The sequence below is a fragment of the Grampus griseus genome, assembly GCF_964374135.1.
Source record: "Grampus griseus genome assembly, chromosome: 7".
NCBI classification, from domain to species: Eukaryota; Metazoa; Chordata; class Mammalia; order Artiodactyla; family Delphinidae; genus Grampus; species Grampus griseus.
Genome location: NC_139001.1, coordinates 333,450 through 361,438, shown reverse-complemented (window position 1 = coordinate 361,438; position 27,989 = coordinate 333,450). Strand labels below are relative to the sequence as shown.

General features: G+C 52.6%; 1 protein-coding gene across 1 annotated transcript in view; it reads left to right on the top strand.

Annotated features, from left to right (window-relative positions):
• The window catches only part of FARP2 (FERM, ARH/RhoGEF and pleckstrin domain protein 2), a 92,271-nt gene that overhangs the window by 50,605 nt on the left and 13,677 nt on the right, over positions 1–27,989 (top strand). Inside the window, exons 8-15 of the mRNA XM_082658131.1 lie at positions 4–151; positions 7,804–7,899; positions 9,932–10,095; positions 10,438–10,506; positions 11,019–11,076; positions 13,293–13,524; positions 23,746–23,906; positions 27,774–27,863. Coding sequence (XP_082514257.1) covers positions 4–151; positions 7,804–7,899; positions 9,932–10,095; positions 10,438–10,506; positions 11,019–11,076; positions 13,293–13,524; positions 23,746–23,906; positions 27,774–27,863 — 1,018 coding nt within the window. The remainder of the gene's footprint in view (positions 1–3; positions 152–7,803; positions 7,900–9,931; positions 10,096–10,437; positions 10,507–11,018; positions 11,077–13,292; positions 13,525–23,745; positions 23,907–27,773; positions 27,864–27,989) is intronic.

Genomic DNA, 27,989 nt, shown 5'->3' with positions numbered 1-27,989 from the left:
CAGGGGCCAGACGCCTGCCGAGTCGGATTTCCAGGTGCTGGAAATTGCCCGGAAGCTGGAAATGTACGGCATCAGGTTCCACACGGCCTCTGACAGGGAGGGGGCCAAGATCAACCTGGCCGTTTCCCACATGGGCGTCCTCGTCTTCCAGGTAGGAGGGCGGCTGTGCTGTGGCTTCTTGGGGTTGTTTTACGTTTGCTGGGAAGTCTTTGTTGCTGAATCCGTCTTAGACTTGGAGGAAGAGCTTTGCGGACCCTCCGATCCAACCTCTCACCCGTTAGAGAAGTTGTCTTCTTGTCTTGGACTCACTGTCACGGGGCCCATGGCCCGCAGGGCGCACAGTCATGTCCCACTGTCCTTCTAACGTTGACAGAAGGTCGCCCCCGTGGAACCTCAAGCCCGGCTCTGGCTGCCCTGTAGGGCGGCGTCCACCCCCGCGGGGAGGCTGCTGCCCTGTGGGGTCTCCGCCACGGGTCCCAGTCACCGTTCAAAGCACAAGACAGAACAACCTGGGGACCCTCCGAGGGCAGTGCTAGGGTTCCCGGGGATGTGTGCGGTAGCGGCGTTCGGATGGGTGAGCGTTACATAAAGGGCCACTGAGTCGTGTTTGTGGTGAATGTCCTTGTGCCGGGCCGTGGGGTGTGACGCGCCTGGAAACAGCTGCCAGGGCGCCGGCCTGCAGCTCCGGAGCCCGCGCCTCGCCAGGTGCTCCCGCCTCCCCTCCAGGAGCTGCCTGCTCCCGGCCCGTGGAGTCGGGCACCTCCGGTGGAACGTGGTGCCCAGGGTTGGCGGTGGCGCTCTTGGCGCCCAGCTGGCTTTGCAGCTCTTCCCTCTGTGGCCCGTCTTCGCTGCCGGCGCCTGAAACGGCTGGTCTGATCCAGGCCTCCCTGATCAAGGACACTTTGTTTCTTCTGCTTTTCCTTTCTCTTTCTCAACTTAGCCAGCAAATTTCAATTTCCCGTAGGAAAAGAATTTAATTTTGCGTTTAGAATGTCAGTTCTGTTACATTCCACCTGAAATCCAGGCCCTTTGAGTGGTGTCCAGGGCCTCCCACACCCGCTCCCTTTGATGGCGGTTCCTACCTGGCACAGAGGGGAAATCACGTCCCTCAGGATCAAGTTGTTGTCATTTCTCCAGAAAAGGACAAATAATTTATGACCAGAAGAAACTGCAAAAGCATGAGGTTAGAGACTTGAAATGAAAGGCGGCAGATTGAATTCATTTCCACTCCCTCAAAATCCCCACCGGCATGACCGTTAAGGAATTTTTTTTTAACCTTACATCAGTAAGAACAAAGAATGGAAAAGGAAACCACAGAAAACAAGGACTATCGCCAGAGTGTGGGGAGTAGGGAAGCAGGCCCTGACGGCCCAGCGAGGAGCCTGGGATCCCCAGGGGGGCGGGGAGGCCGGATGGGGCGGGGCCGGCAGCTACAGCACGACCCGCCGCTCCAGGACGAGGTGCCTCACGAGCGGGTTCTGACATCGGGGGCCCTGCTGCAGCCCTGGGAGCTGCCAACCAGCACTTCAGAGCCTCCTCTTGTAAAGACTTCCATCTGGAAACACTTTCAATTCAAACGTCCCAAAAAGCTGTGAGAATGAGGATAGCACACAGAGACCCCATGCACCTGTCCCCCAGGTTCAGCTGTCACCATTTGCACCTCCCGCTGACATGTGTTCTCATCCCTGCCGCACAGACACACGCCCAGACGCACACAGTTTTTTCTGAAGCCTTGGGGAGTAAGCTGCACACGTCGGGGCCTTTACCCCGAGAACTTCAGTGTGTGTTTCCCAAGAGCAGAGTATATGCTCTGTCGTGACCACAGTCAGTCACCACTGAGGCCGCAGGCTCTTAACACCTGGCACACGGGTCCGTCCTCAGTCCTGTCAGCTGGCCAGTGGTCTCCCTGCAGGACAGGATCCCATCTAGAACCAGGCCGTCACGCTGCAGTCGCCTTTAATCTGGAACATTCTTTTTTCTTTTATGAAGACGGTGTTGAAGAACACAGCCCCTTTGTAATAGAAAGTTCCTCGTCTGTGTTTGTCGGCTGTTTTCCTGTGATTAGATTCAGGTGACGTGTTCCCAGCTGGACCACTGCCCAGGTGACATGTGTCCCCCTCGGGGGTCACACCTGAGATGCCACCTGGCCTCCCTGGCGATGCGAACCTTGATCGCTGTGTTTTCTGGTTCCTCTACTGCATAGTTACTGGTTTTCCTCTTTTAACTCATAAGTGGTCCATGGAGAGGCGCTTTAAGACACAGATGTTCTGTCCCTTGTCAGATGTCCCTTAGACTAGCGTCCCCTCGTGATGCTCCCTGGCCAGTGTTTACCAGGATGGTCACTAACTCAGGCACACCCAGAGCCTTGCTGTTAAATAGAGACAGTGACCAAGGGTCGGCAGAAATTTGAGGAGAGCCTTTCTTCAAGGGAAGATGGTATTTGAGGGACAGGTCCCAAATTTGTGCGAAGAAGAGACTCAGAAGAAACAGAAACTGTGCTGAGGGTGGAAGAAATGGAAAGCACGCTTCCTCAGAGAGGTTACTGCTTTTCATCTATCAGACTGGCAAAACAGAAAAATCGCTTTACCCACATCGCGTTCATGGGGAACAGGAACACAGCTTTAGCATGAGTGTAAACGTTTCTCTTGTGATTTTTTATTCTGGCCTTGTTTGTAATAGTAAAATACTGGTGATTAATTATTAGGAGGCCGGTTAAATAAATGGTGGGGCATCCATATTATGGGATAATTGGACAACTGTCCAAAGGTTGCATGTGCTCTCTGTGTCCTGATACGTGAAACATTCTTTGAGATGTATTGTTAAATGGAGAAGATGTTCAAAACTGTGTGTGGAATTTGCTACCGCTTATGGGGAAAAGAGGGGAACTTACACACACACACACTCTATTTATTCCCTACAAAATAAACTGGTGTTGACTGCCCCTAGGATGGTTACTATAGCCTGCAGGCTTTTGGAAGTGGGGAGAGGGGCCTGTTCATTCTGGACTCAATTTTGGTACCTTAAGGATTTGAACCTTGTTAGTATGTCACTGTATTACATTTTCCTTCTTTTTTTTAATTTAAAAATACTTTATTGCTAACAGTGTTAACTATCATCTGAGCCTTCAGAGAGTCATAATCTTTTCGCAAGAGTAACATCAAAGATCATTGATCACAGATATCATAACAAATATAATAATGAAAGTTGGAAATATTGTGAGAGTTACCAAAATGTGACACAGAGACACGAAGTGAGCAAATGCTATTGGGAAAATCAGCGCCCATAGACTTGCTCAGTGCAGGGTTGCCACAGACCTTCAATTTGTGTGTATTACGTTTTCTAAAAAGCCTCACAGAAATAAGGGAAAAGCTTGCATCTCTGAAACAAGAGCAGGGCAGTTACGGAGAAAAAGAGTGACGCACATTGGCGGAACGAGAATGTTTGGAAGATGCAGTTGAGGAAATCTCCACAGAACAGAATAAAAGATAAAGGGTGGGCTTCCCTGGTGGCGCAGTGGTTGAGAGTCCGCCTGCCGATGCAGGGGACGCGGGTTCGTGCCCCGGTCTGGGAAGATCCCACATGCCACAGAGCGGCTGGGCCCGTGAGCCATGGCCGCTGAGCCTGCACGTCCAGAGCCTGTGCTCCACAACAGGAGAGGCCACAACAGTGAGAGGCCCGCGTACCGCTAATAAATAAATAAATAAATAAATAAATAAATAAATAAATAAAGGGTGAAAGATGGGAGAGAAAAGTAAAGAAAATTCCAGCGCCATCCAGGAGGTCCAGCACCCCAGAATTCTAGAGGCAGGAACCAAAAAGCAGTGGAGGAATTGTTAAAGAAATTACACGAGAAAAAGTTTCCAGAACTCAAGGCACAAAGTTCCAGGTTGAAGGTGCCTGCAGGTTCCAGTGTGACGGCAGCAGGGCTCGTCAGCGCAAGCTGCCAGAGGTGGGGGCAGTTGGAGAGCTGCCGGGCTAGTAGCGGCAGGACTGGCAGCTGGAGACCGGAGGTTCTACACGTGAAAGAAGAGCATTTCCAGCCCGGGATTCTGTGCCCTGTGCAACGCGACTCCTGTACAGAGAACATGAAAGCATTTTCAGATATGCAGGTTTTCAGAAATTCAGTTCCTGCACAGCCTTTTGAAGGCCAACACTGGAGGAGGGAGAAACTCGGATGGGAGCTGAGGAAACAGGGTGACTCAGATTGGAGAAGGCAGAGGTGCAGGCTGTGCTCAGATGGGGAGAACGTTCGTCAGCATAAGCACAGAGGCGGCCTCCAAGAAAGGGCTGATGGGGGAGCTCCCTGGCGTCCAGTGGTTAGGACTCGGTGCTTTTGCTGCCAGGGTCCGGGTCCAGTCCCTGGTTGGGGAACTGAGATCCCGCAAGCCGGGAGGTGCGGCCTTTGAGGGGGCAGGGGGAAGAATGAGCGATGGCTTCATGGGTTAGACCGTATCGAAGAGTTCTAAAGGTCTGCGGGGAAGTTTTGGGCTGAATTAGAATTAGCGACGGGTACCTAGAGATTAGGCAAACGAAAAGAGGCAGTTAGTGACTCGAGGAAAATTAAAAGCGAAGGAGTGGGCTTCCCTGGTGGCGCAGCGGTTAAGAATCCGCCTGCCAATGCAGGGGACATGGGTTCGAGCCCTGGTCCGGGAAGATCCCACATGCCGTGGAGCAGCTAAGCCCGTGCACCGCAACTACTGAGCCTGCGCTCTAGAGCCCGCGAGCCAGAACTGCTGAGCCCATGTGCCACAACTGCTGAAGCCCGTGCACCTAGAGCCCGTGCTCCACAACAAGAGAAGCCACCGCAACGAGAAGCCCACGCACCACAATGAAGGGTAGCCCCTGCTTGCCGCATCTGGAGAAAGCCCGCGTGCAGCAACGAAGACCCAAAGCAGCCAAAATTAATTAATTAATTAATTTTAAAAAGCAAAGGAGCAAAGTATAGTTATAATTCAGGTTGGCTCAACTTGCAAGCAGTACTTACGTGATCAGTAATATAAATACTGAATTTTAAATTTACCAAAACTGGAGGGAGTGTGGGGAGGGGTGGACGTGAGGTCGTGGTGGGTGTGGAGGTCCAGGAGACGAGATCTCAGAGCAGGGTACAGTAGCAGCCTTGGACAAGCTGTGTGGACATGCGGATGCAGGTCCGGAAGGCGGTTCTGTCCGGGGGAGCAGGCCTGAGGGTGGCCCAGAGAGCCCTGAGTCTCCGGGTTCTGTTTCAGGTCTTACTTGGCATTTACAGCTGAGCCGTGGATTTTTTTGATAAAATCCAAAATGAAAGCAGTGGCTCTGAGTGGCGCTGCTCGGTGAGTGTCAGGGTTGCCCAGGGCAGAGTGAGGGCAGTCATCCGTGGATTCTTTGTTTCGATTTATGACTCGGTTAAAGCCCTGGGATGTGGTGATTTTTTATTTTGACCCAAAGGGAAAATGGGAAGGCAAGCTTGCAGCTGGGAACAGTGTGTCTCTCGCTCTTTTCTGTGTCTTCCTGGGGAGGACAGGCCCTTCCCTGCCCCTCCTGTGGCCACCTGCTTTCTTAAGCCTTTGCCCTAGGCACCTACCATCTAGAGGTGAGAGCTGGCGGTGGGCGTTTTCTTTTCTTTTCTTTTGTTGATGTTTTATTGTTTGGTTGTTTTGTTTGCTTTTTTGAGAACCCAGTTGAAAACCCTCAAATATTTTACTTTGAGTAGCAGTTGAAGTGACTTCGTGTCTGGACAGTGTTGGGAGCTGGGATACTTGGGTCTCATCTAGACCCTGTCATTTGTATCTTGGCCTCAAGGACACTTCTTAACTCAGGAATTTTAAAAACTGGATATAATTCACACGTAACGTAAAGTTCACCATTTAAAAGTATAATTCAGTTGTTTTTAGTATATTCACAGAATTGTGTCACCGTCACCACTAACCCCAGAACGTTTAAATCGCAGCCTCACCCCACACACCGTAGCAGTCACTGCCCGCCCCTGACAGCCACTAAGCTGCTTTCTGTCTCTGCTGATTTCCTTGTCTGGACGTTCCTGTAAATGGCCTTTGTGCCTGACAGCTTTCCCCTGTCTCAGAGTTTGTCCCTGTCGTGCATGTTTCAGTGCCTCCTTCCTCTTTAATTGCTTAAGTTGTTGTGGGTTTTTTGTTTTGTTTTGTTTGTTTGTTTGTTTTAGTATCTCTGAAGGGAAAACATTCTTCACCTTGCCACCCCCCATCTTGAATTTGTAGAAAAGAGTAAATGGTCATGATAGTCGAGAATAGAAAAGAAAATGCCAGAAAAGTGTTTCAGTCCATTTAACATTTTAATTCTGGAAATGTTTCAAGGTTATGGAAAGGATATGAGAACAGTAGAACATGCTCCTTCCCCAGAGACCGCATCCAGCTTCCACCAGTTGCCCCAGTCTCGTTGGTTTCAGAAGATCCCTTCTGAGGCCAAGCGCTCTGCCCAGTCAGGATCCCGCTCTGGCCTCTTCAGTCTGGAACTCTCTTCCTTCTCTCCTTGATTCTCCTGACCTTGATGCTTTGGAAGGTTCAAGGCCAGTCATTTTGTGACATGGGCCTCCCAGCACCTGCTGACGATCAGACCCTAGTTAAGCTTCTTGGGCGGGTGAATGACAGAAGCGAGTGTGCCTGGTGCAGCCCGCGAGGTGGCCCACGGTGCCTGTCTGTCCCATTGCCGGTAGTGCCAGTATCCATCACATGGTTGGAAGGCATTTGACAGGCTTCTTCGCTGCGAAGTGACTTTTTATCCTTTGTAATTAGTAAGCATTTTGTGGAGAGATACTTAAGACTGTAAATTTCCCGGATGGTTGCCAAAAGGCAGCTTTTTAAATTCCATTCTTCATGATCCTAGAAGGGTTTTCTCCTCGTTTGTTTATTGTCTTTACGTCCCTGTGGATCATGGGTTTGTATTATAATCGTACTATCACTCAAGTTATAATTCGGGTTATAATCTGATACTTGATCTGTTCTCATTATTTGTTTTGATCTTTAAATTGACCCACATCAGGGAGTCCCTTCAGGTGGCTCCTGTGCCCTTTTCTTTTTTTTTAGATTTTTTTGATGTGGACCATTTTTAAAGTCTTTATTGAATTTGTTACAATATTGCTTCTGTTTTATGCTTTGGTCTTTTGGCTGCGAGGCATGTGGGATCTTAGCTCCCCAACCAGAGATCGAACCCGCGCCCCCTGCATTGGAAGGTGCAGTCCTAACCACTGGACCACCAGGGAAGGAAATCCCTCCTGTGTCCTTTCGACATTTCCCCGTCATTTTTTGAGCACTTGTTTACTTCCTTACACAATAAGATGGTCCAGGTTCCTTTGTTCTTTGCCTGCCCCACCCTGGAAGAGCAAAGGGCCCTGGTCTCCTTAGTGGACAAAATTGTTTAGAAGCTGAGGTCCTTGCCCGGTGTGCCCACTCTGGAGAGTCGGGGGTTCAGCCTTGGATCCGGGTCCCATCCGGCACCCCTGGGATCCCTCCGTCCTTCCCTTCAGTGGGAAACCCAGCCCCGCCCTGCCACCACCAGGCCCCTCCCAGCCGCCGTCCTCGCAGTAGGGGGGCTTCAAAAATGTTCACTGTTAACATTGAAAAAAGGAGGTTGTAATCAAGCTTTATCAAAGAAATAAAGTTTTCTTCCTAAAACAGAGATCGGTGTGGTTAGTACTGACGTTTTAATTCAGTCTTTCCGAACATAAAGTGGCAGGGGCTTGCTGTGCTTTCCGGCAAGGATGTGACTTAACCTTCTCTGTTTCATGAGAAGTCGTGTGCACGCGTCAGGTTACAGATGTTCCTCAACGAACGTCTGTGTCCTGAATTCCAGAGCAGCACCAAGATCAACACTTTCAACTGGTCCAGGCTCCGGAAGCTCAGCTTTAAGAGGAAGAGGTTTCTTATCAAACTCCACCCAGAGGTCCATGTAAGTATTATTTTGAGAACTTTTTAAGTTGTAAGAGAATTTACTCTGCTAGAATACTGAGTTTTTAATTACTTCTTTTTAAAATTTATTTGTTTAATTTTGGCTGAGTTGGGTCTTTGTTGCTGCACGTGGGCCTTCTCTAGTTGCGGCGAGCAGGGGCTACTCTAAGTTGCGGTGCACGGGCTTCTCATTGCGGTGGCTTCTCTTGTTGCAGAGCACGGGCTCTAGGGCACGTGGGCTGCAGTAGTTGTGGCACACAGGCTCAGTAGTTGTGGCGCACGGGCTTCGTTGCTCTGCGGCATGTGGGATCTTCCCAGACCAGGGCTCGAACCCGTGTCCCCTGCACTGGCAGGAGGCTTCTTAACCACTGCACCACTAGGGAAGTCCCTTTAATTACTTTATATATCGTTTCAGCATAACTCACATAAGAATTTAAGGACAGGATTCGGGACTGGGGACAGGCTTCGGGGTGACCTGCCCAGCACTTCTCACCTAGAGGGCATATCAGCATCCCCGGGGGTGGCCCCGCCCAAGACTCAGCTGTGGGGTTGGCCTGAGAGAGTGCACGTGGGACAGACTCCCACGGCTGCTGAGAACTGTTGGTCTATTACAGCCAGTCCTTCTTTGGGTAATAAAGCTGAAATACGGAGTGTTTAGCTGTGATCAGAAGAAGCTGCACAGCAAATCAGTGTTGGAGCTTCTGTCCAGAATGAAGAGAGGGGCGTTTCCAATATTCTCATGTGTCTTTGATTCAGAAATTGACCCTTTAATAGCTCTAATTGAAGTAGACTTGATTTTCAGAAAATAAATGTTCCTTTCTTTTGAGATTGTGAGTCAGTAAGGTAATAATTAAATATAAATTTACTGAAATTAGTAAAAAGGGGGAAAAGTAAATGTCTGTACAGTCTGATAGTTGGAAAAATCCAGTACGTCAGACTATTCAGAGATGTTCACATTGTTATATGTCTATTGTACAAAGGAAGTTAGGAAATAAAAAGTAGATTAGCTGAGCCGCTGTGGCGTTGAAGCTTAGGAGGCTGTCAGCTTAGACACACTCTGGGAGATCAGAGCTCCGGGCCAGTCTGGAGGAGAGGCTTCACCTAAGCTTTTCAAAGGCTCAACTTGATTAGCTTTTGTCAAACCCCAGGGTCATGTGCGGCGTGTAAGTGTGTTTGGTAGCAAGTATGAACAGATAGCTTAATTGTTTTTTACTCAAATATTTCTTCTGCGGATGAGAGAGAAGTATAAGGAATGCCAAAAACATGTACAAAATACAAGTAAAAGGCTGCGTTTTTTTTCTCTGTAAAAAAAAAAAAAGACGTTTCTGGCAGTTATTCTGAAAGGACAGGGAGAGAAGAGAATTGCGGCTTTATATCCCAAAGCAGCTCTTCTTTGGAACAGCGTGATGTTTCAAAGTTCCGGACTGTGTCTGTCTCTGCACCTGGCAAGGTTACGTTTTGTATCCCTAAGCACTTACATTTTTAAGATGAAACATAGGAGTCAAAGTATTACGTTCTTTCTGGCAAGTAATTTGGTAATAATATATCATAAGGTTCAAAAATGTGCGTTGTTTCTGAGCTCAATATACCATTTCTGGGAATTTATCCTAAGGAATAGCCGTGAGAGACAATGCAGTAGTTTCTTCATGGTGATGTTTGTGAGCCTGAAAACCCTGTGTGTCCTGGGCATCTGAAACATCCCAGAAGAACCCCCAGGAGAATGATTGGGTGATAACAGATAAATGCGTCAGCCGGCCTGGAAAGATGCCTTAGTTTCCTAGGTGGGAAAAGGTTACAAAGATAAACTTCAGAATGTTAGCAGTTGTGTAATTGTAGATGGCCACATTTTCCTGATGTTTCTACAATGAATATATACCTTGTGTTTTTCTTCTCTTAAATGTAAATGGCACCAGAAGTCTTTGTATACAACCTTGAGGAAGAAAACGTGCTAATCTTTAACTTTGGAGCAGCCTTTTGCCTTCCTAAATTTTATTCTTCGTATAGTGACTCGAACCTTTGTCTTTTGTTCCCAGGGGCCTTACCAGGACACCCTGGAATTCGTGCTGGGGAGTAGGGACGCGTGTAAGAACTTCTGGAAGACGTGTGTAGAGTATCACACCTTTTTCAGACTTGCTGATCAGCCGAAGCCCAGAGCTAGAGCCATCCTCTTCAGCAGAGGTTCCTCCTTCAGATACAGGTGGGGCAGCAGTGCCGGGCGGGTCTTGGCCTTGTCTGTGGGACTGAGAACCCGAACAGCCTCAGTCAAGAAGAAGGTGGTGTGAATGTTCCAGAGAACTACACGCAGACTGCAGCTATTGTAAAACTGGAGAAAGCATATCAAATAAAATAGTGGGAAAAATAGGCTTCGTAAAAACTGTTTAGAAAACTGGTTATGCTTGTTGCAAAGTATAATTTTTAAATGTATATGTAAACTTGTGAGAGAGGATGGGCAAGTCTTACTTTTCCTTTGCTTTTGTGAAAAATTAGTGCTGTGAATTACTGTTTATTCTTTTCTTTAAAACCTGATTTTTTTTCACAGTGGAAGAACTCAGAAGCAACTAGTGGATTATGTCAAAGACGGTGGGATGAAGAGGATTCCGTATGAAAGGTAAATTTTCTCATCTTCATGATGAAAAGTGTGGGCTTTGAGAATTAACGTTTTCAATACTTTAACCTGTATTTGAGTAAAAACCTCTTCACACATGTAGACGTGTGTTTTGGCACTTGAGTTCTGTCTCTTATTTATTTTAATGGTAGTAGGTTTGTATTTTGCAGTTATTTACAGCTACTGTGTACAGATACAGATAATGCTTTTTGGTTCTAGTCTGTATCGCTTAGCCTAGATGTAATGTTTTTACGTAGCGTGGTAAACTTTGAATCTGAAAATTCATGTTGTTGCTTTGCATGTGGAGCTTTTCCTTCAGTGTGAAGGGCGCAATTTCACCTCTTCTGGACGTGTAGTTTTTGTTTGAGTGCTTGTGTTCTGTCATCCCGCCATTCCTGGTTACGTGCCTCACGTTAACAGAGGCTTGGCCACACGTTTATGCAAGTCCTCGCGCGGCACAGCATGTGCTGCTTTAGAGGAGGGCTGGGGGCTCACAGCCTGTTCTCTGTTTGCAGAAAACACAGCAAGACCCAGATGTCTCTCCGCGCCCTAAATGCCAACTTGCCGAGGCAGGTCAGTCCTTCTGCGTAAAACGTACACGATATGATCACCTGTCCTCTTCGGGGAAATAATCTGGCAATGTTGTAACAAGAGCCCTAAGATTAGCTTTGTCATTTGTGAGGAAATTCCAATCCTGGGACCCTGTTTGCAGAAAGGAGTCCTGAGTGAAGAGAAAGCTCTGTGCAGTGAGATGTGTGACTGTTGTTTATCATTCGAGAGATCCTAGCGACCACCGTCTGTGCCGGGTGAGTCACTGGCAGTTCTGGGCGTGTCCGCGGGAGGCGCTACTCAAGAGCCTTTAAAAATCTCGTTTCGGGGGAATAGTGCGCGAGCAGGACGCGCCCAGAGAACATCAGTACGTGAAAGTAGCAGGGTGCGAAGCAGCCTGGGTCACGTCCTCGTTCTGATTTAAAAAGAGAAGTGTATGCACAGCATCAAACGTGATCTCTGAGCGATTGGATCCAGGCAGTTTTTATCTTCTCTTTGTGCTTCTCTCTATGTATTTTTTTCTTCTCTTTGTGCTGTGGACACAGTGCTTTTTGTTGTCAGGAAAACAACTGAGAAATACTCCTTCTGTAAAAGTGCAAGGTGCGGTTAAATGCCAGCTTAGGGAGATGATTTGCTTAGTGAAGCCGTGTTCACTGAGTGCATCTTTTGCTATTATCTTAAGGGTGAAAAGCAGGAAACAAATGTGTATGCCTGTGTGTTTGACATGATCACAGCTATATGAAGACAGGTGCACACAGGTGCACACAAACACTCACAGGAGACGTTTGGCCACAGTGTCCCAGACGTGACAGTTCTGTGTTGCGAGGCCGGGACGTCGGTGACTCTGTGTTTCAGGTCTGCTTCTCTGCTGTCGCTCCCTGTGTTCACATTTGCGTGTTGACTGCCACATGCAAGTATATTTTTACAGAGAATCTTGCTCTTTTCATGTACTGTTATTTCGTAACTTTCTATGTGTGGCTGTATAGTTTCATATTTATACATTTTTATTGCTGCACAAAGTTGATTTTCGTTGACAGTTTTGTCATTTATACTGTTATAGTATTTCCAGAAGCTACACTTGTACCTCATATATTAAAGCTCATGTGTCCTAAATTTTCTTTTAATCGGGTCTTTTAAATATCAACATTCTTTAACTCTTCTAGGTATGTTTTCTATTTTGGAATTCCTTGTTAAATCAACTGAAATTAAAAGAACTTATTTTTGTTTCTTTAACAAAGTTCAAATTTGTGAGTAGTCTAAAAGTTACACTTAAGCTTTCAGTTCTCTGATGCTGTCTTTTAAAAATCACAGAGAATATGGAATATGGTCGATGATTAGGAAAAAGCCACGTGGTAGACACACGAAAAGGGATTAATCTTACGGGTCGCAAAAGGGATTAATCTTACGGGTCGCGAGCTGCCGCTTTGTCTAAAGGGGTGGTCGCTGTGCTGCTGCTGCTGCTGCTGCTTCTGCTTTGGTCTGACCGCCCCCTTGTGATGTTGTGAGTGCCGGTGTGACACGGCTGTGTCTCGGTGACACGTGAGTGGGAAGGGCTGCTCCGTGTCCCTGCGTGTGGGACCGTGAGCCAGGACGCAGCGCAGGCGCCCGGCGGGGCGAGCAGCCCCTCCCAGCACCCTGCGCCCCCCTCGTGAGCCTCTTCCTGCTCATACGCGGGGCCGCTCCTGCGCCTCCAAGATGCCCGGGGCTCCTGTGCACGGCGTGGGCGAGGAGCTCCGTGTGCGGACCTGGCCCTTGCTGCCTGGGCGGTGTGTGGATGCACCAATGCCTTTTGTCCCCCGGTGACCCCTGGCAGGGCGGGGGAGGGCGCCTGGGTAGCCGAGTGGGGCAGCTCACCCCTCCTCCAGCTGCCCAGCCCCAGGGGAACAATGATGCCCAAAGACAGCCCCAGGCAACTTCAGGGTGACCCGGGTGCCAGGGAGACTCAGGGCCTTTAGTGGTGGAAATGGCCTTTCTTGTAGACAGGTCACGCCTAATGCAGAGAAAAAAGTGGACTTACAAGGGACCTAAATAGATCCTGGGTCCGTTTGAAATCATGTCTGCATTTACAGATCTTCAGTTCTAAAAGGAAAGGTCTGACCTGCTGCCCTCCTTTGTAGAAGCTGTGACAGAAATGTGTGGGTGCGGCTGTACTCACCTGGGCCCAGTTAGCTCTGCGACTTCCCAGCAGTAATTGCTCATTTCACGTGTTCCTTTTTCTCTTCTCCTGATTTGATCCCCAGAGCGTCTTGTTCACCGAGGGCACGAGGACTCCCGCGTCCCCGTCTTCAACAAGTGCCTCCTTCTGTTCGGGCCCCGCCTCCCCTCCAGCCCCCGTGGGCCTGCTCGGTTCCAAGGACGGCAGCGGCTCCCCGACGGGGCCCCCGGCTCCCAGCGCCAGGTGGCCAGCTGCAGAGAGGAGCGGCGTGGCCGCGGCCCCGCCCCCCGGGCCGCCTGCTTTCCAGCCTTGCCAAGGTGTCGGGTCGGGTCGGGGCGTGTGGAGCTGTGGCCCCAGCAGTACTGAGGGGCTGAGTCGCGCCACCCTAGGCCTAGAGGCAGGGGGGGCCGGCAGGGAGCGTGCGGGTCACAGTGGCCATGGTGAGGGTGCCTTGACCGTGGGCCCCTCCCCTTCCAGGGGGGCGCCCATGTGTGGCCGGCAGAGCCTCCGGGGGGGCCCTGTTTTCACATTGACAAGCGCCCAGCTGCCGGCGTTCGAGGAGTTCAGAGATGGCGGCCTGGCAGACATCTCCTTCTTTGCCGGAGGCTCTGAGGCCTTTCCTTTCCCCTTCGGCAGTCTGCGCCCGCAGGCCCTGCTGTGTGGCCGCCTGGGGTCTGCCCCGTCCAGCCCGGAGGGGTCCTCCCCGGAGCCGGCCCGTGGGAGTGGGGCGCGCGGCTTTGAGTCCGAGGAGGAGGGCAGCCTCGGCGCCGCGCACCCCGCCGACACCTCGGAGCTGCTGGAGGTGAAGGCGCAGGCCAGCCTGATGCAGCGCCTGCTCAGCCCGTCCGCCGCCAGCTCGCTCCGGCTCCACCGGTCCGAGACCAGCTCCCTCAGCAACGCGCCGCTGCCCGGCAGCCTGTCCGCGCACACGCCCGGCTCTGCCGCCCAGTCCGAGGCCAGCTCCATGGCCAACTTCCCCGCCTGCTCGGTCCGCTCCGAGGCCAGCTCAGCCTTCCATTTCTCGGACATCGTCGACCAGTTAGAGCAGCTCAGCTGCCCGCCCACGACGGCTGAGGACCCGAGTGGCTCCGACACAGACTCGTGGGGCTCCGAGGCCGAGGCCCCCCTAGACGTGAGCCTCTTCTTCGGTAACCCCTTTGCCCTGACAAGGGGAGAGAGAGTCCTTTTCGATCTGCAGAGTAACATAAAGAATTTGACTCCTGGAGAGCAGGTCGATGAAAACCTGTCCTGACCGTTCCCGGCTTCCCTCCTGGGGACCCTCACCTGCTCGGGGGGTGAGGGCTCCGACTGTCGGCTTTCGATACAGAAGGTGATTTGTGGTCACGGCTAGATGTTCCTTTTTCACCCTAATTCTCTGATTGATTGTTGCATTTGGAATGCCAAAAGTGAAAACTTGCGCTTGGAGCGGTGTTAAAAGCTGTGCCGCGGGTTTAGAGTGGGGGAGTGTCTCCAGCTCACCCTTCGGGGCTGGTCGTCTCGCCTGTGCAGCTTTATTCTTCTGGCGTTGGCTTCGATACTGCAAAAGTGGTGCTATGTGTTTTGAGTGTGACACGGTTCTGATTCGTGTTGACCTCTAATGGAATGTGTGCCTTATGCCTGTTGCTGCTTCTTAAGGTGAGGTGTGCGGCCCATGATTAATTATGATGGAGGTTTTGTCTGATTTGACTGCACGAAATCTTGAATAGGCCCCACAGGACCCAGTTCCTGGGGAGGGCAGCGGGGGCTGCGGCCTCCGTGTGCTGTGGTCTGGGACTGCCCAGGGCGGCTCAGCGCCCGAGGCTTGGCTGCGTCCGTGACTTAGGATCCAGGGACCGTGCTTGGAGAGGCGTTGGTTCAACCTGCGGTGTAAGCGGGACTGTGTCCTTTCCACCTTCCTTGGGGGACGCCACGCACTCGGTTGCAGGGAAGGCAGAACCAGACACACCAACCGGCCCAAGGGGCATGGCGTTGGCTCGAGCTGGCCAGCCGTTTCCTTGGGGCCGACGGGGGCTTGTTCCCCATGGGGACTGGGCACCCGGGGCCTCCCCAAGCTGCAGGGGGCTTGGCCTTTTGTAGCAGTGGTGTCTCCTCCGGTCAGGTGTGCACCCGACACAGCTGCGGGCTGATTCTGATAGACCCCATCCGCACGCATCCGTCCAGAGGCCTTGGGCAAGGTCATGTGTGTGGACAGGCCAAGGTGGCTGTGGCCCTGGGGGCACTGCGCTCCACACCCCGCGGACGTGGGGCCAGCGCTCAGCACAGGCTGCGTGGCCGGGCCCCTCGAGGGCTGGATTTGTCACCGAGTCCATGGACTGGGTCTTGTGCTTCCTTCCCGGTCTCACCTGGTGGAGCAGCACCGTGTTTAAAGGTTAGTTTTCTTCCTGAAAGTCCCATCCTCGCCGTGTGTGTGGACCCCGTTCCCGGCGGCCGCGTGGAGATGCCGGGGCTTCCCTGCAGGCTCGGTCGCCGTCCGTCGATGGTGTCGATGGTGTCAGTCGGGTACCAGCAGGGGCTTCAGCCTAATGGGTCGGTACTTTCCATCCTCGCAGCTGCCTTACCGCCGCTCTGGGTCCCTTGTGGCTCTGGTCCCGGGACGTTCTCACCCGTCGCCCCCGCACCTCCCAGGCCGTGGGTCCGTCTGCATTGGTGCTGACTGGCCGGCGTCTGTGGAGAGACTGTGTGACCGTGACTGACGTCACTGGTGAGGATGGCACGTCTGGGACACTTTGTGTCACTGAAAAGACACACCGTGGGTGTGTGTGGCAAGGAGCTGATACAGACGCTGTCCATCCAACGCTTTTCCTGAATCTTAGTTGACACGACGGCTGCCTCTGTCCTTGGTCGGTTGTTGTCTCCTGACTGTGCCCCCCGACGCTCCGAACTAACAAGAGTGTCCTTTTGTCTTTAAAGCAGCCCGTCCTGGTGTCTGGGCAGAAAGTCTGAGCCAGCAGAGCAGCCGGGGCTGCAGGATGCGGGGCGGGGGGTGGGGGGGGGGGTGTGGTCGTCGTCACATGTCGAAGAGTCTGAATAAGCCGTGTTCTCAGATGTCTTTTACTGGACCTTCCTGTTACGGGTTTTGTCTTGTTTTTTCAAAGAAACTTCTTTTTCTGGGGATAATTTTCTAGCTTTTGTTTAGACAGTTTTCAGGATATGCAGAAGCGGAAAGAGGCGTATCAGGAGTGAAGCCCAAGCCTGTTGGGCAGGGCTGTCCTGTGTCCCCCCCGCCACGTCCCCCCGGGTGTTGCCCCCCTCCTATAAAGCGGGCCTGACGCGCTGACGACCTTCCTCAGCGCTCATGTGTCTCTGAAACGTAAGGCGCCTCCTCACTGACCCCACACAGATGTCACCCCACAAGGTGGACGAAGTGCTGGCCGACGTCTGGTTTGCTCAAATTGGGATCCAGACCCGGTCCGCGTGCTGCTCAAGGTCGAGATAGCCCGTCTGTCTCCTCTTCCTCTTTCCCATTTGTGCCGGTGACTTGCAGGGAAGCCGAGCGGCCTGGGCTGTCGTCGGTCTGCCCCTCAGGCCCTGCAGCCCTGGAGGCTGGACCTGCAGCTGCATTGACTGCTGACCCCGACCCCTGACCCCCTCCCTGTTCCACGCATGGGCAGCGCGGCTGTAGAACGAGCCCAGCATCCCAGACGCTCTGTGGACACTGCTGGTGAAGGTGTGATTTTCAGATTCAGGGTTAGCTTTTTGGTCAGATTTGGAGAAATTTTGAACAACTTTCCTTTTCCAGAGTGTTCACGATATGTTTAATTTTACAGCTTTCCTTTTATATTGAAACCATTTCTTTAATATCAGTTGTGGCTTCTTTGGACTCTGCCCACAGCCCTTCTTCCCCTTCACTCGAGTGGGAGGAGCCCCCTCCCGGAGGGGACCCTTCGGCAACCGGGAAAATGAGCCTGAAAGATAGCTCCTACAGGTCCTGTCTTTCTGCTTGTAGCCCAGGCAGTGGCACTGTCGTGTTCTGTCTAGTAAGAGCTGGCTTACAGGAAACATTAAAATATCCAGCATGGTTCTGAGTGAGGCCAGCAGCCGGCCTTTGCTGGGTTTGCTGAAGGCCGTTCGTGGTGATCGCCTTTTATTTGAAAAACACGTTATGCAGTGGCATCACCTTGGAAGGGTGGCCCCGCAGACCCGGATTACAGGATGAATGTGCAGATTGGCGTGGGACCCACAGGCTTGGGAGCAGCCCTCCTCACGCCGGCCCACGGGGGAGCCCGGCACTGTCACCGCAGCCCAGAGGCGGTGCCCGCCGTCCCCGCCAAGTCCCCTGGAGTGACGCACTCCACTTACGTGGACTGTTTATGTTTACTAGCTGTCAAGTCTATGATTGTCTTTCCGTTTCCAGGGTCTAACGACAGCCTCACGTTAGGCAGGTTGACGGCACTAAAGCAGGAAGCGGCGTGTCCCGTGTGTGCCTTTTCACATCACACAGGAGCTCTCTCAGTGCGGGGTCAGAGCAGGACTCCTTTTTCCAGTTAACACGCGTTTTTAAAATGGTAGTAATGATGGAGGGATGGGCAATGAAAACCGCACAAAGAAGTTTAACGTGGAGAACTTTGATCATCCCCAAGGTCGCCACTTTGCAAAGTCCTTTAATTGCTCTGGTACTGTGGGTGTGGTTCTCACCGCAGGCATCTTCTCACCTGCTGCCCTGGAGGGGTGGCTGAGCACCAGGCGTGCTGTGCTTCCGGTCCTGTGGCGCACACGGGCCACGCCCCTATGTGTGTGTGACAAGGGATGCCAGTTGTGCGTCTTCAGGGTGTGCTGTTCCCTCCCGGTTCAGGGAGCACCAGAAAGAAATCCATTCTTGGCACAGTACTTTGTAGGTGAAAATGTTAACGTTCTCTCAGGCACTTAAAGTTGGGCATTTCAGTGTCTGTTCTCAAGGCCACGGGTTCACTCGTGGGATTGCGCCCCGGCCCCTGTCCTGAAGTGACAGAGCTTGTCGCAGCTGGCCGGGGCGCGGGGGCCGCTGTGGGACTGTCTCTCCACGCAGCGCCCTGCCCGCCGTGACCCTGGATGCTGTCTTTTGCATGAACGTATCTATGTCCCCAGGAATGAGGAGAAAAGGGGGTGGCATTTCCCTGTAAACCTGAACTCGTTCATCCTTTAAAGACACATTGACGTTGCCTGGTTTGTGGTTCTTGAAAGTTTGTTTCCTGTTGAAATTGCCGTTTATAAATTTGCAGATATGTACTAATTCAGAACTCTTCGTTTACTCAATAAAATAAGGGAATATTTGCTATGGATTTTGATGGCTTTCTAAGCTTCCTTTCCCTCTACTTGCGTGCAGTTTTGATTTACACCCATGGAAGGTTATCTCATGTGTCAGGTGAACCCCGGAAACAGCCCTGTATCTTTTCACATCACCACCGACATCTGTCTTCATAGGCAGTTGGCCCCATGGAGCCCACAGGCTGTCTCATGCCGGCTGTGGGTGGCAACGCCCCTATGGAAGGCCAGTCGGGGAAGTGCCTTGCTTTTCTCAGCGGCCCCGCTCAGGCTCGTGGCCCCTGTGGTCAGTGTGCAGAGGGGGATGTAGGAGAGCCAGTGGTCTGCTGGCTCTGGGCCCGCATGAGCCTCCAAGGTGCCGGCTGAGAGCAACACTGTTGGCAGCTTTGGGGTTGAACTGCACGGTCCTTGGGCTTATAGTGCACAGAACACGTGCTGTTGGCTTCTTAACTCTGAAAATGAGACCGTTTTATTGCCTTTTCCCCGCAGTCAGCTAGACCCCACCTGATAAAATCCCTGGCCCGAAGTGCGGCAGCTGCTCAGATTCTGAACTGGCCTTTCCTCCTGGACCCTCTCTTGGCTGCCACGAGCTTCTGCTGCGTCCACGGAGCTGTCTGCCTCTTCAGCCCCTCTCAGGCCTCGGGGCTGCCCCACTCCTGCGCAGCGGCTGCAGCAAGCCGGCTGAGGACGGGGTGCTCGGGGCAGCGCAGGCCCCTCGGGGCGGGGGCCGGGCTCCCTCTGGGGTCTCGAGGCACCTGGCGCCCAGTGTGATGGGGGCGGGAGGTGGCTGGCAGCGTCTAGAAAGGCTCCTGTTGGCATGAACTCCCTGGGGGACCCCCCCTTAGAGCAGAGGACAGTGGATCACTAGGGTCTCCATTTCTTCCCCCATCACACCGGCCCGTCCCTCACTGACGCCCCCACTGCCGTCACCCCCGCGGGGATGAGGTGGCAACACCTCCGTGATGAACCCAGTGGATGCACAGGGTGACCAGTTAGGAGGGTAAAAGTTGTGTGGCCTTTACTTCCAAGAACGTTCACAGGCTGCACCTCCTTCCTAACGCACGTCACCTCCACACTTCCTAGTTTACTTGAATAGTTTGTTTCGGGGCCCTTGCCTCCGTCGCTCCAATAGTTCAGAAGATCCATAAGTCACAGCTTCTCAAACTTTAGACAAAATGTGTCATTTATTAGAACAAGGACGTGCACCCTGGACTACCTACACGTGTCAGCAGAGGAGACCCCACACCTGGCGGGCGCCATCCGGACAAGTGGCCCAGAGTGTGAATGAGTTGTAGGTTGGCACCCCCGTTTCTCTTAACAAGGAAAGAGTCTTGTTTGCTTAGAAGGAAACAGAAGAGAAGACTCGGGAAAATGCCCCTGGGTGCGCCATGTGTGTAGACGTCACCCCCTGAGTCTCAGGTGACCACAGCCACTTGCAGACTGAGCCGTCACAGCCCTGGGAGGCAGGCGAACACACAGCAGGAGGAAGGGGTGAGCTGGGCCTCGGGCCCCTCGGAGTAGCTGCTTCTTTACCTCCTACTTTATTTTATGAACCATGTTTCCCATAAGAGACTCGTGACGTCCTAGTTCAGAAGTGGAGCCAGACGTGGTTTCCTGCGGCTCATCAGGGTCACGCTTACCTGGGTGCTTTGGAAAAATCAGCTTTTCCCTTTTCTTATGGGATTAGTGATCACTGTTCCAGCCACAGAGGGAGCTTCTAGATCTTACACTCCCTCCATCATGTTAACCTTCAAACTTGACCTTGAACTTTCCAAACTGGAGCTGACTCTTGCTCCGCTATAAGGCAAAAAGTTTCAAAATTGTTTATCTTATTACAGAGTTTTGAAGAAGAGAATTTAAAGGTACGAAATAAAAGTAGCTGAGCTTCCTGTCTAAATGTGATGTTTCTCTTTCATCACCTGGTCAGACGATAAGGAGGTTACACAAAGCACAGTACTGCGCTTCTCAAAACGATGTCAAAAATTATCAGATGGATATTTAGAAATGTTTGGAAATAAAGAATGCCACAAAGAAAATCATCTCCCAGGGTGGCTCACTGCTGACTGACTGAAACGAAAGTTTTACCTTTGCAGTGTTTTTTTTTTTTCAGTACGCGGGCCTCTCACCATTGTGGCCTTTCCCGTTGCGGAGCGCAGGCTCAGCAGCCATGGCTCACGGGCCCAGCCGCTCCGCGGCATGTGGGATCTTCCCGGACCGGGGCACGAACCCATGTCCCCTGCATCGGCAGGCGGACTCTCAACCACTGCGCCACCAGGGAAGCCCTGCAGTGTTTTTTTTGAAGACGGTCAAACCTTGCACCTTTGAGAGCAGAGGCTGCCTGTGAACTCTGGGTGGACAGCAGAAACGGAGAGCTGTCCACCCATCCCAAAGCATTTCCTTTTGGAAGCATTTCCAAACCTGTCTCGTCTGCAAGGATTTGGTGGTTCTCGGTGCCACGGTGGGGCAGTAGCGCACCACCTACGTGTGAGCGGGTCCTGTGACTCAGAGCGACATTGACTCCTCCTGGCTGTTTGACAGTAGAGGACCTTGGACGCAGAGGTCTGGGTTTACAAACATTTAAGATTCTTCACCATGTCAGTTAAGGCTACACATACTCTGTGGCACCTAAAACTTGACGTTTAGCATCTTAAAAATGCTTACGCAATCTGCCTGTTGGTGTGCATTCTAATACAGGTCGTCCACGTGGACAGGGCTTTCTAAGGTCAGAGCCTGTCACGCCACCACACGGTCCAGAGCAGCCTTCACGCGCCCCGGCCGCTCCTGGAACTGGTCAGCAGAACCACGGCCCCACGGGCGTGCTCTGGGCGTGGGGCCCTCGCGTCACTGGCGTCACGACAGAGAGGCAGTGGCCCGCACGCTCCAGCAGCCTCGTTTACTGCCACTTGCTTGAAAGCAGCTCCTTGCAGATTTATTCGCTTCGTCTCGTAGCGTCTGTGTTGACAGAGTTTGATGTAGGTACGATGTATTACGTTTTGCTGCGGCTGACAGATTTAATAAAAACAAATGCTTAATGTCTGCTTGTGGTGCTTCTTAATCGAGTCACTAAATTGTGAGTTGACAGTTTTTGTGAAATAGCAAGTACAGTTGTCCCTTAGTATTCACGGGGCATTGGCTCCAGGACCCCACAAATAGCAGAACCCCTGACGGGAAAGGCTCTGTGAGATGGCGCCGTATTTGCATACAACCCACCCACGTGCGCCCGGACACTGTAAATCATCTCTGCATTAGGTGCAGCACCTAATCCAGTGTAAATGCTCTGTGAATAGTTGCAAATGCAACGTAAGAGGCTGTGTAAACAGTTGCCAGAGCGGCAAATTCAAGTCTTGCTTTTGGGACCTTTCTGGAACGTTCCCCCCCCCGATATATTCCGTCCTCATTGAGTCTTCAAATGTGGAACCTGCAGATGTGAGGGCAGCCTTGTCTACAATGATAATATCAAATGATGGCTTTTAACCTTCCTAGAATCAAAGCAGTTTATTCCAGACGAGCTGTTTGTCCCGAGGCGGTCACTTGCTGGGCTTTGGTCTCCCGTTCGTCGGCCCATTTGTCGGCCCCCGAGCCCACCCTGGCCTTGTCACAGGAGGCTTCAGAGCTAACACCACCTCCTCACCTGTCACCTTCTGCTATGTAAAAATAAAGTCAGGTTTTGCAAGAACTCTGTGGTAAACTGTGCACTAGTAGCTTTCTGTCGGGCGGGAGGGCTGTGCGGGGCGGGAAGACGCAAGGGTCACCCCATGGACTTGTTCTCAGAACCAACGAGGGTGAGCGTCTTGGTTCTCACACCTTGAGCAACACGCCTGGAAGAATAAGTAGCTTATTAGTAGCTTCTACATCTTTTCTGAATTTTCACTGTGTGAAGGTGTCTCATTATGCAATTCCGGGCTACTTAGGGACACAACGGGCCTTGGAGTGTGATCCTGAACAGCTCAGCCGGAAACGAGCCTCTTCTGCAGTCAAAGGAGCCATGCCTCGGGCACAGCCCAGAGCCCTTGCTCGGTTTGGTCCCCGGAGAAGTGACAGTGCAGGCCTGTCGGGGGAGGGGACGTAGGCAAGGCACGCTCTTTTAAGGTGGCTTAGCTTATTTTAAATGTGTAATAAAAGCAGATTTTAATAAAACTGGTTCCGATAATTTCACGTCCTTACGTTGTCCAGGTTTTCTAATGTCAGTGAACGTTTCTCTCTGTCTTAAATCTGTGTGGTTGTGAGAATCCCAGAGGAGAGCTCTGCTATCCGGCATTGGTAGCCCATCCCCAGAAGCCCTGAGTGGGGTCCCGGCTTCCCAGAGCTCTGAACTTGTCCATGTGAAAATAAGGGCTCCCTCCCGCCGTCAGGCCACGGTGGAGGGCTGCAGGAGCTTCTGCGTGGCAGCCCGGCCAGCAGGAAGCTCTCTGCACCAGCCTGCCTCCTACACACTTCATGCTTTAGGCTGAATAAACTAAGTTTTGGGTCTATAAACTGGTCACCGTGGATAACTGCATTTGGTCCCCAATCACAGTGTGAAAGGATCTCGTTTTGAAACCCGTTGTGTTACTTCTAGCGTTTTGTAAACCGACTTAATGATCATACTTAGAGATGATGGTAGTTTGGGTGTTAAAACGCCATACATTTATAAGCTCAAGGTAAATGTCTATCTTAAATTGCTTTTGAACAGTTAAACGTCTCCTCTAAAACTCTGCTTTAAGGTGACTTTCAAACGTGGCATTTAATAGTTACTAATCTCTCATAGAAAAACATTAGAAATAAACCTTTGAGGATTTTTTTAAATAGAAAAGAGAATTTCTTGATCACAAACTGTTGGATGAAATAGAACGAGGCCAGAATTTTGGCTTCAGTCTGGTCAAAAGCAAACATCATCTTCAGAAGGGGAAAAAGTTAAGTATTAGTTACTTTTGTGGTATGATTCTAGAAATCAGAATAAAATCCTTGCTAACGAACAATTCAGGGAAGTAGAAAACAGTATGACGAGTGTGATCCAGTGTTTTAAGTGAATGGTTAATGAGTTTGGCCTTAGAATACACGTTCTTTTCCAGATAAGTCAGCGTCAGTTTGGCCTCTTACGTGCGCTCCCTCCACCCCGTTGGCTCTATTGTGCCTGCGTCTTCCCCGGGAACCAGAGCCCTGCAGGTTCTCTGGGGAAGCGGGCTCTCACTTGTCACCGGTTCTCACCGTTGCTTTATGTCACACTGAGGCCTGCGTGTCTCCGGAAGGGCCTGGTGGCAGGTGCTGTCCCTCGGGTCTGCCCTTCATCTCTTGCTCCATCGCCCGTTCACTTCCAGGCCTTTCCGTGGAGAGTCCTCAGCTTCCCTCCACCCGGAAGACCCCACCGAGCCTGAGCCCACTGGGCCCAGCCGAGCAGGGCTCCTCTCCCCTGCTGAGCCCCGTCCTCAGCGACGCTGGCGGAGCCGGGACGGACGACCAGGAGGAGCTGAGACACAAGGTGGGCGCCCCCGGGGGGCTTGCTGCTGGGGGCCTGGGCAGCAGGGGCTGGGGGTTCCCCAGTCCTGAGACCCTCCCACCACCTCTGGGGCGCTCGGGGTCCCTCTGCGCCAAGACGGGCCTCCTCATTCCTTTCACGTTCCTGGCGCCCGTAGGTTCCAAGTGCGGGGCTGTGGATCCCGGGGACCTGGGGTCTCAGCCTCCCCGCTTTGCTGGGAGGAGGCCTGGGGGTCAGGCGAGGCCGTGGGGCTGAGGGCTGAGGCGTTCTGGAGGTGCGTCCCAGGGGCTGGGCGTGTGCACTTGCGGGGGAAGAGTGAGGTCGGTAGGCAGAGCGCCACGGACCAGGCAGAGAAACGTGCCTGCTCGCTAGTGAGGCCGCAGCCTGAAGCATCGCCAGCGAGGCCCTGGCCCCCAGATGCACGCTGGGAGACCCCCAGGTTTCCTGATGACTCCCCTGGCAGGTCCTGGAAGCCTTGGGCTCCCGCGTCGGCATCTGACTGCCCGGCTTGGGGGGGGGCGGTGCGGGGGGGCTGCCCAACCCTCCCTCGGAGCCCGTGTGCCAGCTTCCTGGGATCCCTCCTCCTTCCTGTGTCTCCCACTTACTGTGCTGTTTTTCCTTTTTAATAGAAATTGGTGGGGACGCACAGTATTGGGAAGGCCTGAAAGGGAAGGTGGGGTTGCTCCCCTGCCTGTGTGTGGGCACCAGGCTCGGGGCTCTGTGGGGACAAAGCAGGGCCTCTCGCTCTGCCCTGACCTGGGGCCTGCGGGCAGGTCTGCTTGCTGGTATGGCTGGCAGAGCAGCAGCTGTTTTGCTGTCTCTCCACTGAGTTTCCTGAGAGGTGCTCTTTGCTCTGGAAATCGGGTTGGCCCTGGCTACCCAGGCTGGCCACCCACGAGCTGCTGCTGACCTCTCTACTGCTGGCATCCCCTTGGCACCTGCAGCATTACTGTGACCTCAGCAGTGATACTGCCGTGGTTGTTTCTGAGCGTCTGTCTGGGCACCTTCACCCGCCACGGGAAGAGGAGCTGGTCTCGGGCCTCAGTGGGGACCCAGGCAGCGTGCGTGCGACGTGTCCGCGACCCAGAGCGGAGCCAGGACGCTTGGCCACGGGGAGATCCAGGCAGGGAGGGCCGAAGCCTCCCGGACCAGGACCGTGGGCCTCCTGGGGCAGCTCTGGCCCCAGAGAGCTCACTGAGCACACAAGCTCAGTGATTTTTCAGTGGATTTGAAGCAGTCATTTTTTAATAGCACAAAGCCCAGAAAGAAAGAATTGACGAGCATGAAGTTTAGAAAGGCGGCCTGCAGGTGTCCGGGGCAGGACACCAGGAGATGCCATGGTACCGTGTGGCTGCCAGTGTTGTGGGAAAAGCTGGCGTGAGAAGCAGCCCACGGACGCGCCACACACAAGTCCCAGAGGGAGGACAGCAGGACAGGCTGTGAAGGGTCAGGTGGAACCTCCTGGTGTCCCCGCGGCTGAGGGGGCGGCTGCCGTAGCAGTGGCCTCCGGGACACACAGGAGGAGCGGCCTCTGCTGCCGCGACCTCCCTAAACTCCCCAGGGCCCCGGGGAGAAGTCTCAGACCCCACGGTGCAAACCCGGCCCCACCTTCCTCCCCGAACGGGTCACCTGCAGACTCGGACCCTCGCCCTGCCGCACTCCTTCCCTCGGCCGACTCGCCACCTCCCCCCACCCAGACCCTGACCATCAGGGTTAGCACCCCTCAGCCTGGCTCTCCCTTCCCTGCGCCTCCTGACCAGCCCCGGCCCCCAGACACATCCTGAGCCCCGCGCACCCCGATGTGCTCAGATAGGCCCCAAACACCCTGCCTTCCCACCCCGCTGGTGACCACTTGGCTCACCTTGTAGCCCCCCATCCTTGACCTCTGGGCTGGCCCCCACCGCCCAGCCTCCCGGCCCCGCCCTCTCTAGGAGGCAGCCGTCTGTCCTGCCAGCCTCCACCCCACCTGCTCCCTTGGTCCTTCTGTGCGCTTTGCTGCCCAGCTAGGTCACTTCCCCGGTAGCTGGAGTTGCTTCCTGCCTGGGAAGCTGTCAGCTCGAGGGCAGGGACCTCTGTTCCTGGGCACGTCCCAGGTGCCTGTTGGCACGGCTGCAGACGTGGGAGGGTCGGCCCTAAATCCTCCATCTGGGGGAAGAGCAGCGGGGCGAGCGTGCGGGGGCGGAGCAGGACCAGGTGTCCACCAGGTAGGAGAGGGTGGAGGAGAGGCCATGCACCGACCTTGACCGAGGCGGAGGCAGCTCTCTGAGGTGTGCTCAGAGTGGGGTGGGGCCCTGCAGGGATAAGACACAGCCCCCAGCCCAGGTGGGCACGAGGCCTGTGCTTCGCTGGGAGCGCTGTGCTGCCCTTCCCGCTCCTGAGGGTCCTGTCACCGCTGACTTGCCTGTGGCCCCTGCAGATGGTCAGCGGCCCTGTCGCAGGTTTAAGAGCCCCGGGGTTGGGCCACATCAGGCAGCCTCCGGCTCTAACCGCCGGCACAGATAAAACGTACATCGCTTGGCAATTTTAATGACTTTTGTGTGAGTTAGGCTTAACTGTTGCTAATCACATACATTCATGCATGGGCAGACCTCGTATTATTGCGCTCCGCAGGTACTGCTTTTTTTTTTTTCCTACAAATGGAAGGTTTGTGGTGACCCTGTGTCAAGTCTGCCAGCACCATTTTTCCAATAGTATTTGCTCACTTTGTGTCTCTGTGTCACATTTTGATAATTCTCACAATACCTCAAACTTTTCCATTATTATTATGATTGTTGTGGTATCTGTGGTCAGTGAGCTTTGATGTTACTACTGCCACTCACTGAGGGCCCAGATGATGGTTAGTATTTTTAGCAGTTAAGTAGTTTTGTTTGTTTGTTTTGCTTTTTTTTGGCTGCATTGAGTCTTCGTTGCTGCCCATGGGCTTTCTCTAGTTGTGGGGAGGAGGGGCTCCTCTTTGTTTGGGTGCGTGGGCTTCTCATCGCGGTGGCTTCTCTTGTTGCGGAGCATGGATTCTAGGCACGCAGGCTTCAATAGTCGTGGCTCGGAGGCTCTAGAGTGCAGGCTCAGTAGTTGTGGCTCGTGGGCTCTAGAGCGCAGGCTCAGTAGTTGTGACGCACGGGCTTTGTTGCTCTGCGGCATGTGGGATCTTCCTGGACCAGGGCTCGAACCCGTGTCTCCTGCATTGGCAGGCAGATTCTTAACCACTCTGCCACCAGGGAAGTCCCAATTAAGTAATTTTTAATTAAGGTATGTACATTGTTTTTTTAGACATAATGTGGGAATTCCCTGGCGGTCCAGTGGTTAGGACTTGGTGCTTTCACTGCCATGGCCCCAGGTTCAGTCCCTGGTCAGGGAACTAGAATCCCTCAAGCTGTGCAGCATGGCCAAAAAAAAAGGGAAAGACACAAGGCTGTTGTACCCTTAATAGACTACAGTATGGGGGAAATGTAATTTTATATGCACTGGGAAACCAGAAAAATTCATGTGACTCACTTCGTTGCAATATTTGCTTTATTGCGGTGGTCTGGAACCCAACCCGCTATCTCTCTGAGGTGTGCCTGTATCTGTGTGTTAAGCAGCTACAGTCCTGTGAGTGATATCTGAACAGTAATTTCATCACAAAATGAGTAATTAGCTTCACTATATGTTGCTGTTTAAACAGCAATTCTTTTCTCAAAAAAGAATAATATAAAATGAGAAGAACATCTGGGGGCGATACAGCGGGGCTTATATCTTTACTTAGAAGTGACGCTCTCAGGAAGTGCACGTGAAGATCACGTGACAGCGTTAACTTGAGCAGAAGAGCTGGCGCGCCAGGACCGTCGGCGACGTGGCCGGCTGACACGCTCACGCTGTCTGCACTTCTTGCAGTGTGCGCCCGCGGACGAGGCCTACTTCATAGCAAAGGAGATTCTTGCTACAGAGCGAACATACCTGAAGGATTTAGAAGTTATTACCGTGGTATGAAACCTAAGTCCCTTGTTGCTTTGATTTTCTTAATACTTCTTAAATCTGGGCCAGAGACACAGGATCCCCCCCCCCGAGACCTGCGTGTGTGTGTGTGTGTGTGTGTGTGTGTGTGTGTGT